Source organism: Passer montanus, unplaced genomic scaffold, assembly GCF_014805655.1.
Source record: "Passer montanus isolate IOZ18808 unplaced genomic scaffold, ASM1480565v1 scaffold13, whole genome shotgun sequence".
In the NCBI taxonomy this organism is placed as follows: Eukaryota; Metazoa; Chordata; class Aves; order Passeriformes; family Passeridae; genus Passer; species Passer montanus.
The window spans coordinates 13,169,828-13,189,754 of NW_024359832.1; the positions used below are offsets into that span (position 1 = coordinate 13,169,828).

Genomic DNA, 19,927 nt, shown 5'->3' on the forward strand with positions numbered 1-19,927 from the left:
ATACTATGCATTTTGAAGATACATGTAGAATGTTCCCAAGATAAATTGTATGAGCTGTAAATATATTCAAGAAACAGTTTAATACTTTTGCATGAGGAAGTCCCCCTGAAAAGATACATTTTTGAGAGGAGTAGTTGTTTTTCTTCACTGGCTGCCATGGTGGCTAACAGCCAAACTCCTTGTCAGATGTTGGCTTGCTTATTTCTCTCATGATGGCACAGGGGAGAAAATGGGAAGAGCAGAAAGGAGACCTTATGAGTTAAGGACATGGTCATTACTTACTACCACTTGCCATCATGGGCTAAACAGACTTTGCTTGGGAAAAATAATTTGAATATTGTTTGTTAATATTAATTTTTCATTATCAAATCAGGCAGTAGAAACAAAAAGAGTCATTAAAACACTGCCTTTCCTCCCTCATTTCCCAGCCTCAGCTTCACTCCAGGTTCACTTGTGACCACACCACCACCCCTGTAGTGCAAGGGGATTGGGTGTGGGCTGCCCACACTCTGCACCTGATGGTTACTCTCTGCTGCTGGACTTACCTCTGCAATTTTCTCATCCTTTTTGTGCCCATTTTTTGTGTCCATCAGGCACTTTTCCCTCTTTCTTGAATACAGTTCTCCAGAGTTTCTGCCCAAGTGGCTGCTGGACTCAGCTGTGCCCTGCCAGCCCCTGCCCTGTCCTCACAGGTACTGCCAGAACCATGCCCTCATCACCCAATGTATGGCTATATACTTTTAATCTGGCATTTTTTATGCTACTAAATAGCACTTCAAGTCAAAAGGGGCTACTCAGAGTGGTAGTTAAGAATTAATAAAAGGCTTTGGTGTTCCTACTGACAATTTCCTGGAAACTCTGTGTTCAGAAGCACAGAAAATAGCCAGCAAAAGGCAAGGCACCATCAGGAAAAGTACTGAAGACAAGACTGTTGTTTTGTTGCTACAAAACCCTTTATCCTGTGGATGAATAAGGTAAAGGGAGAGTTGTTATTTACTAAATCTCACTGTATAAAACTACGTAAGACTCTGAAAATTCTTAGAGGAAGAAACAGGTAATGGGCAGGTTTTGTTCAACTGGTCCTAAACATCAGAACTCCTCTGACAGGAGGTCTTGTGTCACTGGGTTCACAAAGGCCTTAGATTTCACAGCTAACAGAACCAAGGCCAGAAACTAAAGCTAGAGTAGGCTGGGATAAATCTGATATCCCTAAGCCCATGATAGCAGCTGCTAGGAGAGCAAAGAGCTGCAGGTAGTAGCCAGGCTGATGTGCTCTTCCACAGTAGGAATGGAATGCTCCCCTGCCTTGGAGGCTGAGGACTGGGTAGTGTGGGTTATCTGATCTAATAAGACAGTTCATAATAGCTAATGAGAGATTTCCTGAAACCCAGAAAAAAATCAGTTTAGAAATCAATGTAGAAATACTAGTTGTAGGAACTCAAGGCTGAACTGGTTTCTGTGGCTTCCCCTTCCCCTCCCTGCCTCCCTAACATCACTAGTCTGGAGGACTTTCAAATTATTGTGGTACTGGTTATTTTGAAAATGAACTTTGATCGCACTTAGTTTCATCTTGGTATTGGTGCACCTGGTGATCTTGTGCTGAGAATCAAAGGCCAGAGGTTGAGCCATTCCTTTGAGGATAAGAATAATTTAATTTGCATAGAAATAGCTGCATTAGAAGACCATGAATAGCAAACCTGAAAAATATCTAATATATTTTTCTATATTATGTAGTGTTATATTCCTTTTCTTATGAAGAGTCACTTCTTAGTAGTCATGGATTCACCTAAAGAGTGGAAGTAATTTCATGTCTTTTATTAAAACCACCTTACAGAGTCCTTTTTCTGTTCCTGATACAATTCAGTTCCTGTCGAGAATTCTTGCTGTAACACCTGTTTTGATTGATTTATAAGAAATAATAGAAAGTTCTATCTCAGTTTAGAGAAGACTATCCCTACCTTGCAAGTAACAAGCTTCCAAGATTCATAGTCCATCTGTAGGATGCCTCTTTGCAAACATTTTGATCCTGTACCTAATGTACCAAAGTGAACATCTCAGCTGTGTATATACATTCATTTCATTGGGTAGGATTTCACGTCTTAGAGCTTTACAGCAATGCTCTCATTTTCCTACCAGTTTGAGATGGCTTTTTGTGAGGGTTGTCTGTTGTTGGTTTTGATGGGGGTTTTTTTGTGGGATTTTTTTTTTTTGATTGGTTGGTTTGCTTTTTTAAAAATTCAAATGAGATTACTAAAAAAAAAACAAACTATAGTCTGAATCTATCTGGTATTTTGCATGTATATCAAATTTATTGTATGATTCTCTTTACTGATTATCATCTTCCCATAAAGCATTGTCTTCAGAGAGGTCTCATGTGCTTAATGAATTTGCATTTGCTGTGTTGGAAGAACCAAATACCTTGAACCTCAGATTCCTTCAGTTCTGCACATCCTTTAGAGCCTGAAAATATATCTAATTTTTTGTTTCAGGAGGCTGAATTTTTGCTATTGTGTTCTATTAGTAATTTTTCAACTGATTGCCAGCCTGGTGTTGTCAAAGCCAGTTCTGAAGAATTGGGAATGAAAATTATTTTCATTATGGAATCTTACAAGAGCCTTCAGATTTTGTTGATTTGTTGGGGCTCTTTCTTTTACTAAAAATCTAGCTAGCTGTTAGCTTGCCTTTTTTTTTGTGAATTGGTGGAGAGACAATTAGTGTTCTATTGCTTGATAAGTTGTCAACTTTGGAGTAGTTTCTTTTCCACTCATGTTTTCTAAACTTTTTTGTGATGTCTATGAGTGTCAACTGAAAATGGAGAAACTGCTGTGAAGGGGAGCACACAAGCACTTAGGAGAGGGAGATTGACTTTGTGTGACTGACAGAGCACAACAGATGAAATCTGCTCCACAGGACTCAGGGACTTTGGCCTGAGCTTGGGTATTCCTGGGCAGGCCAAAATGTCCATGTAGAATTTTCCTGTAGTGTTCTTAATTGGCTTTTTCTTCTGTAATATCAATGCATAAAAAAGGTTGATTAGCATTAGTTCTTTCTCTTTAAGATTTTGAAAGGAATGTATTCGGGTGAAAAGAAGCACCCTTGACAAAGGGCATATTTATATATATTCATCCCCTAATGCTGAATTATGATGTTACTTTTTCTCTCTTTGACCTCCTTCAAATAGTACAAAATAGTTGTGGAAGACAGTAAAAAAGCAATCCAAAACGAAAAATCTGGATTTGATTATTATACAGAATTCTATTTCTTTGCATTATTGGCGTAAAGGAGAGCTGCCCAAGCAATTTTCTTGACTTCTTATTTGACTGTTGGCATTTGAATGCTTCAATCATTGTCTGCATCTGAGGCTGTGGGAAAATATGTGCAATTGATTGATGTTTTAGAAATAATAGGCAGTAACATGAAAATGACACTGTAAATGCAATAAGGGGTAGTATAAAGGTGGTTATAGAGTTGAATGTTGAGCTACATGTTGAAACTCAAAATTGAATTCGCAGAGCTCAGGCACACAAAACAGCCCAAGTTTGAAACAGAGAACCAAGGAAGAAAGGTATGAAATTAAATATATTTAGGGGACTTAACTATAACTTAAATGTCATTGATTTTTTTTAAGGAAAAAAAATTAAAGGAGTATTTTAACCATTGATGTTTTTAAATACTGATTTTTAAAATGTATATTTTTCTGTTTCAGTACTTTATAGACTTTAACAGCCAAGTGTAAATCTTGAATTTTGACATTTACCAGTGACTTGACAGAGCAGACTCCTACCCCACTTTAGGTCTTTCTTTTTTCTAATTTCTAATATTATTGCATATAGGCAGCAGCAGGAGTATGTATACTTAAAGTGTTAGAACTCTGTGTTGGGCTCAAGCTCTTTTCCCAGTCATGAGGAAGTTCCTGGATACTGGGAAGTTACCCAGTTACTGGTACCTGCTCATCCAGTAACCTGGTCTGGTGTCACTGCTGACCCTGCTCTGAGCAGGAGGTTGGTCTGGGGGCCTCCTGAGATCCTTATTAGCTTGAATAATCCTGTAAGCCTAGGATTTAGTTATGTCAAGTTTAACTTCAGCATCAGAATTGTGTGTTTCTTTACAGTATGTAAATATGAATAATAATTGTAATATCAAGTGCATTGTTTTGGTTGCCTTAAAAGTAAAAAGTGCAGTATAGACACGTAATTTTTAGGAAAGCATTCATGTTTGGTTAATACAGGTTCATTTAAATTTTGTTATTTCTGAATGGGTTTACTTTTTATTTTTTCTCAAATTTATAAAAGTTTGGTGACAAATCAAATATATAAAATCATTTGCTGATGGCTGATACTGTTAATGGAATAAGGTGTCAGAAATTTTAGAAGATAAAGTAGCACACTAGAAAATTATGCCATAGGTGAAAATACATTTGCTGACAAAATCTCTGAGATCTTCCTTAAAACCACTGTTGTCATCACTACTCGTTCTTTGCAGGGGATGGAGTGCTAGATCTCTCTACAAAGAAAAGCGCAAGGTTGGAAGAACCAAAATATGATCCCTTGTGTTCTGAAAACTCAGTGTCTGGGTAAGCAATGTTTAGGACTCTCTTTGGCTTATCAAAAAGACAATCCAGGTTTCTCTTCTTTGGCCAGGCTTTATGTTCATAACATACCTGTATATACTGGCACACACATGTGGTTCCTATTTTGCTTTCAGAAGAATTTTTGTCACTCATAAGTGTGTGTCTATGTATATATCATATGTTTCATTTGTCTTTTTTCCTTTTTTTTCTGTTTAAAGAAAAGTTATCAGAACAATCACCAAACTTTAGTTCATGTTACTAAAAATTACATGAAAATTGATTACATAACACAGTATAAGTAAGAGACTAGTAGAAGAAAATTCAGATAATTCTTTTAGAATTTATTTAGGGAACTTCAATTTTGGACAAAAATGACCATGTTAATAATTAGACACAAAATCTTCTTCAACTAACATGAACAAGTTAAATGACTATTATCTATAATATTCCTTAATAGAGAGAGAGCAAGCGCGTGAGAGAGAGCTCTTAGTCATCATACTTCTATTTACATCATGGTTCTGACTATGGTGTGTGGTGGCAAATGGTTAAATTTCTTTATTCAGCAAGGAAAATGTTATTGCATCTGCTGAAAGCTGCCACAAAATTAGTGAATTTCTTTGTTTTGTTGGATTTTATGATCTTGGCATCCTCCCATCCACTAGCCATAGCAGGACCCTTTTTGTCACCTGTACGTCTTACAAATAACTTATTACAAATAGGACTACAGTAGCAGCATTTGTTAAATGATGTAAAAGTGCATTTTATTAATTTGCTGATATGAAAAACTTTGAAAATGGATGGCTTTGTAATTAGTGAGCTGTAAATAGTGAGTAGAAGTTTTTAAAATTTTGTCTTATTTTGCGAAAAATGGACTTGATTGTTAACTACAGCACTTTATCTTCTTGTAGTAGAAAGCCTAGTTTTGTGTAAGTCTGGGATGTTTGTGTGTAGTTATGTACCTATTGCTGCAAATTTTCTATAAGGGGGTTGACTCTTTTATTACTTGTTTAGCGGTAACGTCACGTTTCTACTAACAAAAACTCCTTCAGGATTTGGGTATTTAACAGAACGTTAATTGTATAATTAAAATTATAACAGTGTTGCTCTGCAAGCATGTGAACAAGGGAATATAGCAAGCACATGAGAGTATTACTAAATACTGAGCTAGGATATAAAGTTCTTGGAAGGGCTGCTGTAGAAGCCACGGTATGATTTTTGACACACTGTCCTACCAGAACTGTAACATTTTGCTAGGATAATCATTTAACTACCACATCTCAAAGGCTAAAAAGTATCAGAAGCAGTGATGTTACCGAAGCAAGGAGTATAATAAAGGAGTGGACCCTTCCCTTCCATAGCTGTGTGAGAGTCTCTCATACATCAGTTTACCATCGTTTCATTCCATCCATCCAGGAGACTACACAGAAACAGAGAGGACTATGTGGAAAGAAGTGCTGAGTTTGCAGATGGTTTGCTCTCAAAAGCTTTGAAAGACATTCAGTCTGGAGCACTGGACATAAATAAAGCAGGCATACTTTATGGCATACCTCAAAAAACTTTACTTCTCCACTTAGAAGCCTTACCAGCAGGAAAGCCTGCACCTTTTAAAAATAAAACTCGAGATTTCAATGATAGTTATTCATTTAAAGACAGTAAAGAAACTTGTGCAGTCCTACAAAAAGTAGCCTTGTGGGCAAGAGCTCAAGCAGAGCGCACAGAAAAAAGTAAACTCAGTCTACTTGAAACCTCAGAATTAAAATTCCCAACAGCTTCCAGTTACCTCCACCAGTTAACTCTACAGAGAATGGTCACTCAGTTTAAAGAAAAAAGTGAAAATCTACAATATGAAACTTCAAGTCCCACTGTACAATTAAAAATTCCTCAGCTAAGAATAAGTTCTGTGTCCAAACCACAGTCTGATACTGCTGGTCTTCTGGATGTTATGTACCACGTTTCTAAAACCTCCTCAGTCTTAGAAGGATCAGCTCTTCAAAAATTGAAAAATATCCTCCCTAAACAGAACAAAATTGAATGTTCTGGACCTGTAACTCACTCAAGTGTTGACTCCTACTTTCTGCATGGGGACCTCTCTCCTTTGTGTCTTAATGCTAAGAATGGGACAGTAGATGGAACCTCAGAAAATACAGAAGATAGTTTGGATCGTAAAGATAATAAGCAACCAAGGAAAAAACGTGGCCGCTATCGGCAGTATGACCATGAAATAATGGAAGAAGCAATTGCAATGGTAATGAGTGGGAAAATGAGTGTTTCCAAAGCACAAGGAATTTATGGGGTACCTCACAGCACTTTAGAATATAAAGTAAAAGAAAGATCTGGAACATTGAAGACTCCACCGAAGAAGAAACTCCGTTTACCAGATACTGGCTTATTTAATATGACAGATTCAGGGACTGGCAGCTGCAAAAATAGTAGCAAGCCTGTGTAGAATAATTGTTAGCAAATTGTTTTGTGTGTGTGTATGTATGTCTGTATACACACACTATGTGAGAAACACATATGCTCACTCTGACAGAAGACATGAAGTTATACAGTTCAAAAACCACATACATGCCTTTTGAAAAATAGTTTTATTCAGGGTTTTCACTGTGGACAGAATTATAGAGTTGCTCACTTAATTCTGATAGTGTGTATTTAATATAATCCATGTATAAATAGGTGAAAAGATTCAGGTTTTATTTAGTAGTCACTAGCATAAAGATGTTTTGGGAAAACAAGTATTTGTCATGTGAAGCATAATTTTTAATTGGTGGAGAACCACTTTACCCATTCAATTATCCATCTTATTATGGAAATACACAACCAAGGGTTAGCAGACTTTTATAGTTCACAGAATACTTGCAATAAATTGTAAGTAACTCAGATTATACACAGCAAGGGATTAAAAAAAATATATAGTTCCTCACAAGGAAGTGGATTTGTGAAGTATTAGTAGGATATAGTACATTCTGTGAAAGAAAAAAAGTTCGTTATTTAAATATCCAATACAAGTAAGAAAAGCATTTCATTACAAAAATGTGTGTTTAGCAGGCATAAACTGCATTTTTTATCATTTTAAGGAAATTTTGTTGTTGGTTTAGAAAGAAATTGGTGTTTACAAAGTGTACACTTATGAAATCTGAGAAATTACTGTAGTTATAGAATTATTAAATATGAAATAAGATGGAATACTAAGAGCATAAAATAATTTAAACTTTTAACATAATTTTCCTTTTTAGTTTGACAGTTAAGGTAACTTGTAAGGTTTAAAAAGAAAGTTGGAATGCAACTTAGAGCATGTTCATAATGTGCACAGAATGAGCTTGAGAATGGTTTGGGTTTGTTTGTTTTTTTGTTTAAACGTGCTGGTTAGTTGATGTTATGACTACTTAAAATTTATTTAAGGATTGTGTCACACTCCTATTGAAAAACCTCACTGTAACTGTAATATATTTGCTGCTGTGACATTTCAAAACATTTTCAGTTTATCAAAATGAATACCAAGTTACATGATCATCTTGCTAATAACCAAATTTGCAGTTCAGGGTCTTGATAGAAATACAAATATGAAACAGTGAAGCTGTTTTGAACTTTCAATAATATAAATTCTTTATAAATTTGGTAGTTAGAAGTTAGTTCATTTTAAATAGGTAACTTTTAATAGAATTTAAGGGAGACCAATTACCTTCTTATTGCAGTTTTTACATGAATTTCAAAGTATTCACATTGGACTTTTTATCACACTTAATTTTTTTTATGTAATATCAAAATTATATGTCTATATATAAACGGGGGCTTGCTTCATACATTCACTACTGAACATCAATGCCCTTTTCCTCTCAACATGTAATTTTTTCTCTATGTATCTAATTTGACATAAAAAAAGACTCTCCAACTTTTATACACATGGTGCACATGCACACATTTTTTTCCCCACTTAAATTTGCGTGTGTATGGGTTAATTGTAGAAATTAATTGGGACATTAGATGCATATGGGCAACATCAGGTAATTTCATTTATAGATAGACTTGCCATTAAATTCAGTGGAGAGCATACTGCAATACTGGTGGCAAAATCCAGCCCATACCTATTAACACTACTGAAAAATGACAACATCCACTTTAAAACAGAACAATCCTCTGAAACTGCACAACCAGTATCTCAGTTCTTTGGTCTCTCAGATCTATACTGAATCTTCTTCAGTCATTAAGGTTTACTTGCATATTACAGAATGAATCTCTCAGGCACATGATGATTCTTGGGGTGTCCTGTGCAGGGTCAGGAGTTGGACTCAATGATCCTGGTGGGTCCCTTCCAACTCAGCTTAATCTGTGATTCTATGATTTTAAGCAGAACTGTACCTGATAAGGAGTTCGCAGAACAGCCGATGTCAGGGTCATCTTTCATTTTAAAAGAATTAAGCCATATTTTGTGAGGGCCAGAAGGATTAATTTGTGAATATATCCCCACTGAAAAATGCAGCTAAAAAAACTGCATTAAAAGTTTCAACATCTGTATTTATACAGTTTTACTTGCAAAAATCTGGGGCTTCAATGCATTGCCTAATATTTGTACCATACTGATGTTTTCTACTCCTCAGACATTGTTAGAACTTTGAGTCAGATCTTTATATTGAAGGCAAGTGACACTACTCTTTTTATATCATTTAAAAGATGACCTGACCAAAAATTTAACAGGATTCATAAATCAGGGATCATTTTACTATTGACTTAACAGTACTCAGTAGTTTTGTATGTAATATTATAATTAATTTTCAACATTTTAGTACTTGTATTTATTTTTTGGTCAGAAATAGTAATTAAAATATTTTTTGATAGTTTATAGATGATACTCAACCTGTAAGTGTTTAAAGAACAGAATTATTTGTTTCTAATTATTAGGCTAACGTTTTAATTACACGACTAAGGAAAGGCAGGGAAATGTGTAAATTCTCCTCCCCAAACCCCTATGTATTTCATTAATGTCATTTAAATTATACATTTTGAACTGTTTTATAAATTCAGTTACCAGTCACTACTTAGTAATTGACAATTTCTGAAAATTCCTGTTTCAGCAGAATTTTAAATGAAGGCGAAAGCAAGCCCTACATGCTTTCTACTTATTTGAATGTTTCTCAAGTATTTTATATTAAAAAACAGTGCCTCTGTTTTTAGAACTACTGCTCAGTAAAGTTGTTTAAACCATTTCTGGTAGCTAATGACAATTTTATATTAAATTGTATATTAACTTTAGTGAGACTGATTTTTTTAGTTGTTTACAGTACAAATACTTGTATTTGTTTTTTAATTGCAGTATTTCCATTGTCGCAGTAATTTAGTAAAACTCTGTGGCTGCCTTGATTTTTGACAGATTTTTGTTAACAACTGATTTTTAGGCAATTAGTTATATTTATGCATAAATCAATTGCACTATAATTCATGAATTATTTATTACAATATTTTCTAATGAATTCCATGTATTTGTCTTGTGTTGTAAATGTACTGTAATTCTGTTTCTTCTTTGTGTTGTTATATTCCTAAATCTGATTGTATGGATTTAATTGTTTAGTTAACGTGTTTCTACGTTGTAATTTGTAGTAAAGCACTTCAATGCTTTTGCACATAAATTTACAACACTGATGTGTGATTGATTTGCTCATTCAGTAAAAAAAAGAAAGAAACAAAAACCTGTACACTGACTTATTTGACTTATTCTTGAGGCACAAGTTGATTAGCAGTGGCATAAGACCAAGAACTGTACAAATCAAGCTCATAATGACTAATTTGCTGTGAGAATTTTATCAGAAATAGTAGCTTTAAGGAAGGATGTTTTCTTTCTCAGAATTGATTAATTACTAATGAGAATAAAATCAGAAAATTAATTTTCTAACACCCCCTTTAGTTAGCAGCTAAAAATGGCAAATAGTATATAGCTTTTTTGAGGTATTATTTACTTAATAAAATCAGAAAAGAAACATTTCTGTAAGACAGATTTGTATTTCTATAGTAGTTCCATTCTGTTTGTATGAGTACTTGAAACTCTGTTCTGTTCCAGTTTTGTTCCTGTTCCCAGTCTGTACAGTTCTTGCTGGAGTGATCAATCTTCTCTCTGGCTGAGACGACCGGGGAAGGACCCTTTTTGGGAGTCCTCTGATAGAGCTCTTCCTGACAGTTTTTGTGGAGGAGACCAAATTTTACTTCTTTATATGTAAATTAATACACTGAAAGTCTGGGAATTAACCTTATCACGTTGTTGCCTTTGTGCCATTTTTGGACTCTAGGCAATCCCCACTCCATGTTACTAACTGCCCCTATGTGCCCGCAGGGAAATATCGTTCCATGCTTCACCTTGGTCTGGAGCGATCCAGGGGGTACCAGGGTAGCAGTGCATATTGATCCTCCCACCTCTCAGTTTCCTGCCCGCTCTCTCCAGCCATCTCTCTGTGTGTGGTTTGCAGGAAGTGTGCAGTTTGTCAGGGTGATAGGTCTTCCTTCTGTGAAATTATTGCTTAGGTCTTCTATCCTGAGGATAGGCTAAACTGCAGTGTGACAACACAAATTTAAAGAGCTATAGGAAGGTGTTACAGGAAACTGAAGTATAATTCCATACTTGTATTGAAAAATTAGTATGTTTAAACATATTGACATCTCTGCAGGGAGACACTTCAAGGAAAAAGTGTTGCTTTAATGCTTGAATTTGTTTGTGTAGTAAACTCTGCTCCCAAGTGGTGGCTGAGTAAGGGCTCCATGTGTGTGTACAAACTGAGATCATTTGGACTGTGGTACTATTGCAGTAGAATAGATGAGAGTTGTCTTTTGTCTGTCAGCCTTAGAAACTAACTCACGTTAAGGGAAAGCAGATGATAGATGTCACACGAGGGTGGATAATCAGGAAAATTGCTTTATAAGAATGTGTGATAATCAAGATATTGCTTTATACAATAAATTGATCTCCGCACAGCAAATTCAAAACAATTTTGAGGCCTGTGGATCATTTGGTCGCTCCCTTTGAGAAGGTTGTAAGGCTCCAGAAGTTTCTTTCACTAGTGAACAGACTTTAAATAGCAGTTACAGATACAGGTCCTCTATAGTTAAAGCTCTCCAGTGAAGCTATAGACACACCTTGCAACTCTAGACAGATGGAAACGTTCTAGTTTAAAAATTCAGTCTGAAAAAATATTGTGCTTTAGCTATCTTTTTAGCAAATTAGTACTTAACAAATTTACTCTGGTTTACAAACAGAATATGGAAGATGAAGACCTAGCAGCATGTTGATTTTTTTAATCTGGCCTTTCAAAACTTTAATTATAATCATGGTGATGGGGAGGGCAATTACTTTTATCCTTAATTGTACTATTAGAATAAACTTTCTTTTTACAAGTGTAGTGATTTTGATACCTTGTGACTCCTGAATTTGTTGGAACAGACTTTTTTCAGTGTAGTGGCATTTCAAAAAGAGTCAAATCCTGACACTGACATTCCCTTGAATAATGCAGGTTTTAATTTAGATTGCAACTGCAAAGAGGTTTTGGGGTTTTTTATTTTTAAGACTTAATCATTTCAGATTAAATATTATCGCAGCTTCAACTAATACCATCACAATTATCTTATGCCTTTATGAGTTAGTATAATCTAGATGCCTGATTTTGAATGTATACCATTTCATATGGAATATTACAGGAGAAGGAAAAAAACATGAAGAATTATTATGCACAGTTGGCTGGTTTTAAGCTCTTAACTTTAAAATCTGTCTAGGACAGTAAAAATACAAGCTTGCGTGTAATAACTTCCAATAAGAAACTTGAAGCTAAAAGTTATTATTGATGCTTATAATTTTGGGTATGATTTAATGAATAGGTAACTATATTTAAATACAGCACATTAAATTTTAAATATGTTTGTTCATTGATCAATATAGTTGTAAAAAAATCAAAATGAAAAATTTTGGAAGTATAGGCTTAAATACAAAAAAATTACAGGGGATATAGCAGGGAACAAAGTTAGTGTCATGTTCAGAGTTTGGTGATATGTTTAAACTATACATACTTTTCTAAAACAGAATTCTTCCAACATTTTATGCTCATGCAATTGGTTTCAGTAAAACATTTGAACTAGGTGTTAACTATCTTTGATAGTTGCTATCCAGCAAAAGGATTTTGTATTTAATTGAAGAAATACCTGTATTAATTTCTACCATGGAAAATGTTCAGCTTTTCAGTATAAATGATTGATTAGGTAAGTAGTGACATTAGTTTTAATAATTTATAAGAAATTGAATAAATAGTTAAAGTAGTATTTTATAAGGTTGGTTTTTTTTTGTTAATACATTTGAGAACAACTGCTCAGCAGTCCTTTGATATAGGCCTACCCTGTTTTAAGGATATTTAAAGGATATTAGCTTTTATCTCAGAAATTACTTATTCCAGTGGTGATTATCTTTTTTTCTGTTTAAGGAATCTTTGTGTGTGTGCACACACGTGTGTGTTTAATATATTGCAATTAAGAGCTTGTGATGCACCACTGCAATTTTTTTTTAAACTGAAAGGGAAAATTTTACCTGCGAAGACTGCTAGGCTGTTTTTCCATTTTCTGTTAGCTTGTTAAGTGTTCTTTAAATGCAGATATAAAAATGTCTTTAGAAATATCTTAAAGTGTATCCTGAAGAGCACTCAGTACACTTGAGTATTTAAATATCAAAGAGTGGGATTCAGGAGAGATGGATCCATTATTTTCCTCTGCCACAACCTTGAACCTCACCCATTTACCTTCTCTGTGCCCCAGTTAGTGAAATGAGAGTAATACCAAGCTTGCCAGGTTCTTGGTGAGGTTTTCTTTCATTAATAGTTAAGATAGTTTGAAATACCAGAAAGTTAACATTGTTGTAATTACAGTTAGGTTCAAGAAGCTGTATTTCAAATTATTCTTTTTGCCTTTAATTTTTTCATTATTATTTTTCTTATTGGTAGTTTAGTGCTATCACTGATAAGATGCACATCATTGCTAGTGACACTTGCAAGTATGATTGAATACTGCAAATAGAACTGTTTTGTAAACATCAGGTTTTTAGGCTTGAGTTTAACCATTATAACAAACATTAGAGATGGTGTTTTACTGTAATTTATATTTTGTTTTGATTTGTTTTCATTTTCAGTTCAAGCTCAACAGCTGATGCAAATTCAGAGGAAACAGCTAATTTGGAAAAAGGAAAATCAACATTAAACAAAGTTTTGGAGTCTTTTTGTTCATATCACTGGCAACAGACTTTGGCTATGTTAAAATTCCTATTACAGGATGAAAATGTTCCTATAGTTTGCAGTTGCAAGCAAACACATTTGGTCCACTCTGAAACTCCCAGTTCCCTTACTGAAGAGGATGTTCCCGTTCCATTTTGCAGTTGCAATGGACACATGCTGACAAAAAGGTGCTGTTTACAAAATCAAAGGCCAAACACTTGTTTACCACCTCTGTCTGTTTGTATTAAAGATTTCCATTCTTTGTCATGCCAAGCTGTAGCAATTGGATGTATTAAGACAATGGTGAACAAAGCATGTAGTTCTCCTAAGTATTGTGCTGACCAGTTGCAAAATTATAACAGGCATTCTGTGAAAGCAGCAGCATGTACATATTCAGCTAAGGACTGTGACCTCTTAAACAGCATTAAAAATTCAAACAGATCCCGCAGTCCATCGCCACCTCCACTATCACCTGTACACAGTAAAGAATTTGAATTGTCAGAAGGAATGGTTATGGACTTTCCAACTTTAGACAACAACAACAAGCTTGAAATATCCATCAACCAGCCTCCATCCCTCTTGCCAGCTGAAGGAAGCGAGGGAGAGTTTGCGTATGAGGGTAAAACATGCAAAGGAAAAGAGATTGATTATTCAGATGGAGCACTGGGATCAGCAGACCAGGAAAGCAATGATGGTTATATGAGCTCTGAGAAAGGTGAACATTCTGCCATTTTTCAAGATTTAATGGACCGCATTAATGAGAAGTTGAAATCAATAGACACTACAGATCTAGCAACAAATCTTGTAAAACTTTCTAGCAGTGACAGGGCACCAGAAAATGATGTCAAATTAGGAGACTTCATAACTTCTCTTTTGCATAATGCTAAGGCAAGTGATTACAGCTTTATGGAATTACTTCACCAACATGATAAACAAGTGGAAAATAAAATTATTCAGACAAGATTTCGCAAGCGTCAGGAAACTTTATTTGCAACGTATAATTCTCCTGATTCACCAGTCATTCGACGACAGTCTTTGCAAATCAAGAGGGAGCTTGCAAGCCTTGATGAAACTCTTGTAAGAAAAAAGTCAATTTCTGAGAGAAATGCAAAGAAATCTACAAAAAAAATTGATAAAATGCATCCAAATAAAAGACATAGTTTTGCTGTGATAGAAGATGAGACTTTGCAACATCTTGAAAATAATCCATGTGTGAATTGCCAAACCAAACCAATGTGCTTTCCAGTACACCAAACAGAGTCTTTCAATCTACCTCTTACTGATTTTCAGACCAGCTCGAGCTTTTTAGTTCTCTCAGAAAATAGTGCTATTGCAGCTAGCCAGGCAAAACTCCCAAATATACAAGGAGATTGTGCAACCTTAAAAGAGACTGGTCAGATTCCTTTGGAGGATGAGAGTAATGAAATCTTGGGTAGAACTAAACGTAACATTGTGCCTCCTGGGTGGTACTCTGTGTATGTAACAAACAATATCATGTTTAGAAAGCCATCCAGCACAAAAAAGTCCTTGAAAAGTTTGGAAAAAATGAGAATAAATAAAAATCTTCATGCTGAAGGGTGCAGTGACATAAATATAAGCAAAATTGTGAGAGACGCAAATCTGCAAGTTGTTGTGGAGCGTTTAGAAGATACAATAAACTTATCCAGAAAAACTAGCAACTCATTGTTGGATAGTTACAAAATAAGCCAAAAATTAAAAGATAATGCTTATGAACAGGTTATGAACCCAGCTACTAGAAGGGGCTTACCTTTCACTCTGAGCGAAATGGGATGCACAGGACAAAGCCTCCTTCCACATTCACATGTGCCAAGCAGCAGTAAAATCAAAGCAATTTGCGTTGCATCAAACACACAAGAAACTGTTATAGATCAAGAAATTAATGACGGCCTTTTGAAATCTCTGACCTTTAATTCAAGCAGGTCAGCTTCCAGTAATGGGGACTTGCATGTTACTTCTGAAGCTGGGGGGAACCCATCTCCCTTAAACTACTCTAGTCCTATTAAGCTTATGTTTGTCTCAGAAGTTAACAGTCATGAAGGAGTCAAATACACATTGACATCTGCAGCTGCATCTTCTAAGGGAAGCACAGATCTTTGTTTGTTTCAAGGGCACACAAACGCTTTGTTGGATAAACAAGCCACAGGTGACCTTTCTCATGCAGTCTGTGTCAATGGTTGTGATTGCAGTGAAAGTGATACTCAGGAGAGGTCAAGTTGTGTTTATGCAGAAGCTGTTACAAGTTCTTGTCCGGTTGGTCAAATTAACATAAATGACTCAAAAAAAAATGATGAGGTTGTGGAGAAATCAAGCAGTAGCAGTGAATTAGTTTTTAAAAGAAAACCTGGTAGACCAAAGAAAATAGGTCCTCAAGTAGTTAAGCAGGTTAAGAGACCCATTGGACGGCCTCCTAAACCAAAAGTAGACATGAGTGGAAGCACAAAACCTAGACCTGAACTTAGCTGTGGTGGTAAAAGCCTCAAGTCTGATGCAGCAGCAATGGAAGACGTTAACAGCAACAAAAATATTACTGTGACAGTTGTTTTTGGAAGGTCAAGAAGAACTAAGAGACACGTTTCTGAAGGTAACCTAAATCTCATCAGCATTCTGCCCACACAACATATTAATTCTAATTTTGCCAATGATGCCAGCAAAGCAAGGCACAATGCAGAAACTGGAAATGCTTTGACTGAAACAGTAAAAGCCTTCCAGAATCCTTCTACTGAAAAGGAGGTCTCTGGTTATGACTACGTCAGGCCTATCAAGGGCAATCTGGCATCACCACATCCTTGCAGCAATGTCATACGGCAGATTAAGAAACCATTAACCACTGTTCGAAAACCTGGCAGGCCAGCAAAAGTAAAAATTTCCGGCATATCAGTGACTGTCAGTAGGCTTTCACCTCAGGAAAGAAAAGTGAGCATCAGCAATGGTTTGCCTCCTTTGCAACAGCAGAATGTGTTAGAAAAAAACATACCACAGGAAAGAAAAAATCAACTGTGCAATAATATGGGTCAAGTAAAGAACATACAGAAAGATTCTAGAGAGGATGGATCACACAATGTTACTACAACAGTGTCAAGAAAACGTGAAATTCCATCGAGACACTCTGCTAGAGACAGAAAACCTTCACTGCATTTTTTGCATTCATTAGCATCTTCTAGTGCATTTACTTGTAGAAGTGCCTTACTACATAAATCTTACAAACTCCATTTGAAAAAAGCTAAAGAGCGAAAAGAAAAACTTACACAATCAAATCAGTGCCCAGCATCCAGAGATACCTCAGAACAGAGAAATCCAGGAAATGCTAAAAAGGATCTTAAGGATGGTGGATTAGGGCCCATTAATGAGGTATCATCAGATCCCATTTTTTCGTCAAATCCCTCTCTCAGGTGGTGGCCTACTTCCACTTCAAGTGACACCTTGTTGGAAGAACTAAACAACAGATTTGAACAGATGACTAATACCTGGTTGAGAGTGGGGGGAAGTGAGTTTGACAAATGTGTACGTGAAAAAAGGGATCCCATTGAACGAGACTGTAATACTGAAATGTCAGACCCTTTAGACTCCTGCCTTGTAGGACTTGAAACATCACCTATAAAAATGCTTTTCCAGAAAAAGTGTAATATGAATGAACTCTGCACCTGGTTTATGCAAACTACAGAAACACAGTCTCTCTCTCTTGTGAGAAAGGCAAATGCTCGCAGTCCCATAGAAGTAGTTAGTACTAAAGAGCTAAAGATGGAAACTAAACAATCTGATCCTAGCACTTGCCCTTTCAGAAAGCACTTTAAAAAGTTTGCACTATCCTCCCCTTCAAAACCAGCAGGGAAATTGCAAATATTACATAACATGGTGAGGTCTCCAGTCTTAAGCATGAAAAGTAATTTCACTTTAGCCAGATTAAAAAGAAATGAATTTAAGAAGTTGCAGCGTGATAGGTGGGGACAAACAAAAAAGCTCTATAATCAGGCTCCTGGGGGCTGGAAATCAAAAAAGAAAAATCTGCAGTTATTTTGCCAAAGCCAATTGTTTAAGAGTACAAGTGGGGAAACCAATGATGAAACACCCAAGCTGCAGGAGAAAAATACGGTAGAAATCCAGCCCACTCAGACTTTGGTAGAGTCTCAGAATAGCCTCTTGCCAACTGAAAATGAAACCAGAGATGCATTTGTTCAACAGATGATGGGATCGTCTGACTTTAACCCACATCCTGGTTTAGCAAATATACTTAAGTCACATTCAGAGGCAAATGGAACAATTCGTTGCCAACAAAATGTTAGAAAAGAACAAAGCCAAGATAAACTGTTTCAAAATACTTGGAAAGCCAAAACCTTTAAAGACTGTAGGATATTTCTGAGAAAAATCAACCATATTGAGCAGCACAATTCATTTAAGTTAAATAATGTCATTTATTCTCCTGAAGCTGTTGACAGTAAAAGCACTCAGGCCTATATGGAAGAAAAAAGACATCCTCTTTTAAGGTCCCATTCTACAAAACAAAATACATTAAAGAAACAAGAAAATGAAGTGGAAGCATCTAAAGGATCTAGTTCTTCTAAAGTGATTGAAAAGCTGGATGGCCAGTTTCACAGCAGAAAATTAAGTAGTGGTGTAAACCAGGACGATAATCCTGCTGGTAGTTCTGAAGGTCTTACTAGAATAAACAAAAGGAAAAGTCCACAATGGGAGACCACTGATACAAATTTAAGAAAAAGGCATAAGAGACAATCATGCAGTAGTGGACAAATGGCACCTTATTACCCAAAGTACCAAGTAGGTAAGTTCTTGTTCCCCACTTCATCTTAAAATTGAAATCATAAAGAATTGGAGAAGTCAAACAACTAAGCACTTTTTTGTTTATTGCATGTTGCTCATTTTAATTTCAGAAAAATCATGAAATCAAACATTGCATAACATCAGAATAATCCAGAAAGTGCAATTTTAAAATGTTTATAATGTTTTGCACCATTCTTTCAGCTCTGATAAGCTAAGCAGTATAGTTTAGACAGACAAGAGGTCAAGTTCTGGCATTCTGAAGTCAGTCACAACTGGCTGTTAACTTTAAAAGGAACACAATTTCATTCCATTGTGTAGTTTCTCATAGTGTGAGGAGTAGTAAACTATAAAGTGAAACATAAATTCAGTGCATTAGCATGTAGCTGGTTTTAAAAAATTCTCATTGGATTATTTCTGTTACAAATCTGTAATAGTTTTGTAATTTTACAGTAAAAGATAGTATTTTGTATTTCTGGAAATTATTCAGAGACTTATTTTAGAATCCTTTCCATGCCAAATGAAACCTGCTGACTAAGGGTTTTGCACGTTGAATCCTTACACAACAATTTAAAATGTAAAATTATTATTCACAAGTACTATATACGGTTGTTAAGCTAAATACTTTGGCTTGGAATCTTTTTAGGCTAGTGTGAAATTAAATCATTTTTTAAAGATAGGTATTTATAAATACATTCTAATACAATTGTGATCTCAAAAAGGCCATTATATTACTTAGAAAGAGGGTACATTTGTGTAATTATTTCTTCTGTTGAGTGAAGAGATATCCTTAAACAGAAGTCTTATTTCAACAAAATTACTAAGGTGTGAAAACACAACTCCTGCAATGTAATTTAAGTTACTGCCTTTGTAGAAGCAATGTTGTATTAGCTAATCTGATATATTGGCCAAATATGAGAACCTTATTCAAAATATCACGTCAAAATTTTAGGTCCTCCTTTGTATTCTGTCTTTTAGAAAAGTATCTCTGATAATAAATGGAAAGGTTAATTTAAGTTGTAATATAAACAATATAATGGCTCTTGTATGCTTTATTTCTTTTGTGCTTCATGTGATATATAGAATTCTTCATATTAAGCTCATTCAGTGTAACTCTGCTTTTTCCAAAGTACAGCATTTTTTTATCTATGGACTACTCTTTTGTATTTTAATTCATTGATCTGGGGCCAAGCTCAGCATAAATAACTTGTTTTTAAGAAGTTCAAACTTTGACACAAAATTGCTGTAAAATTAGGAAAGGAAAGGATAGAACATATCCATTTCTATATTACAAATGAAGAAAGAGCTCTCTCATACTTGTAACTCATTGAGA

At 35.4% G+C, this 19,927-nt stretch overlaps 1 protein-coding gene across 8 annotated transcripts in view; it reads left to right on the forward strand.

Moving 5' to 3' along the window:
• LCORL (ligand dependent nuclear receptor corepressor like) overlaps positions 1-19,927 on the forward strand; it is an 82,293-nt gene that overhangs the window by 46,573 nt on the left and 15,793 nt on the right. For 3 of the 8 annotated variants that reach the window (XM_039698791.1, XM_039698792.1, XM_039698793.1), the window contains exons 6-7: positions 4,483-4,573; positions 13,719-18,598. In XM_039698791.1, the coding sequence (XP_039554725.1) occupies positions 4,483-4,573; positions 13,719-18,598 (4,971 nt within the window). Of the gene's footprint in view, positions 1-4,482; positions 4,574-5,983; positions 12,119-13,718; positions 18,599-19,927 lie in introns of those variants that run through there. The other 5 variants (XM_039698797.1, XM_039698798.1, XM_039698796.1 and 2 more) reach the window with 4 other exon arrangements.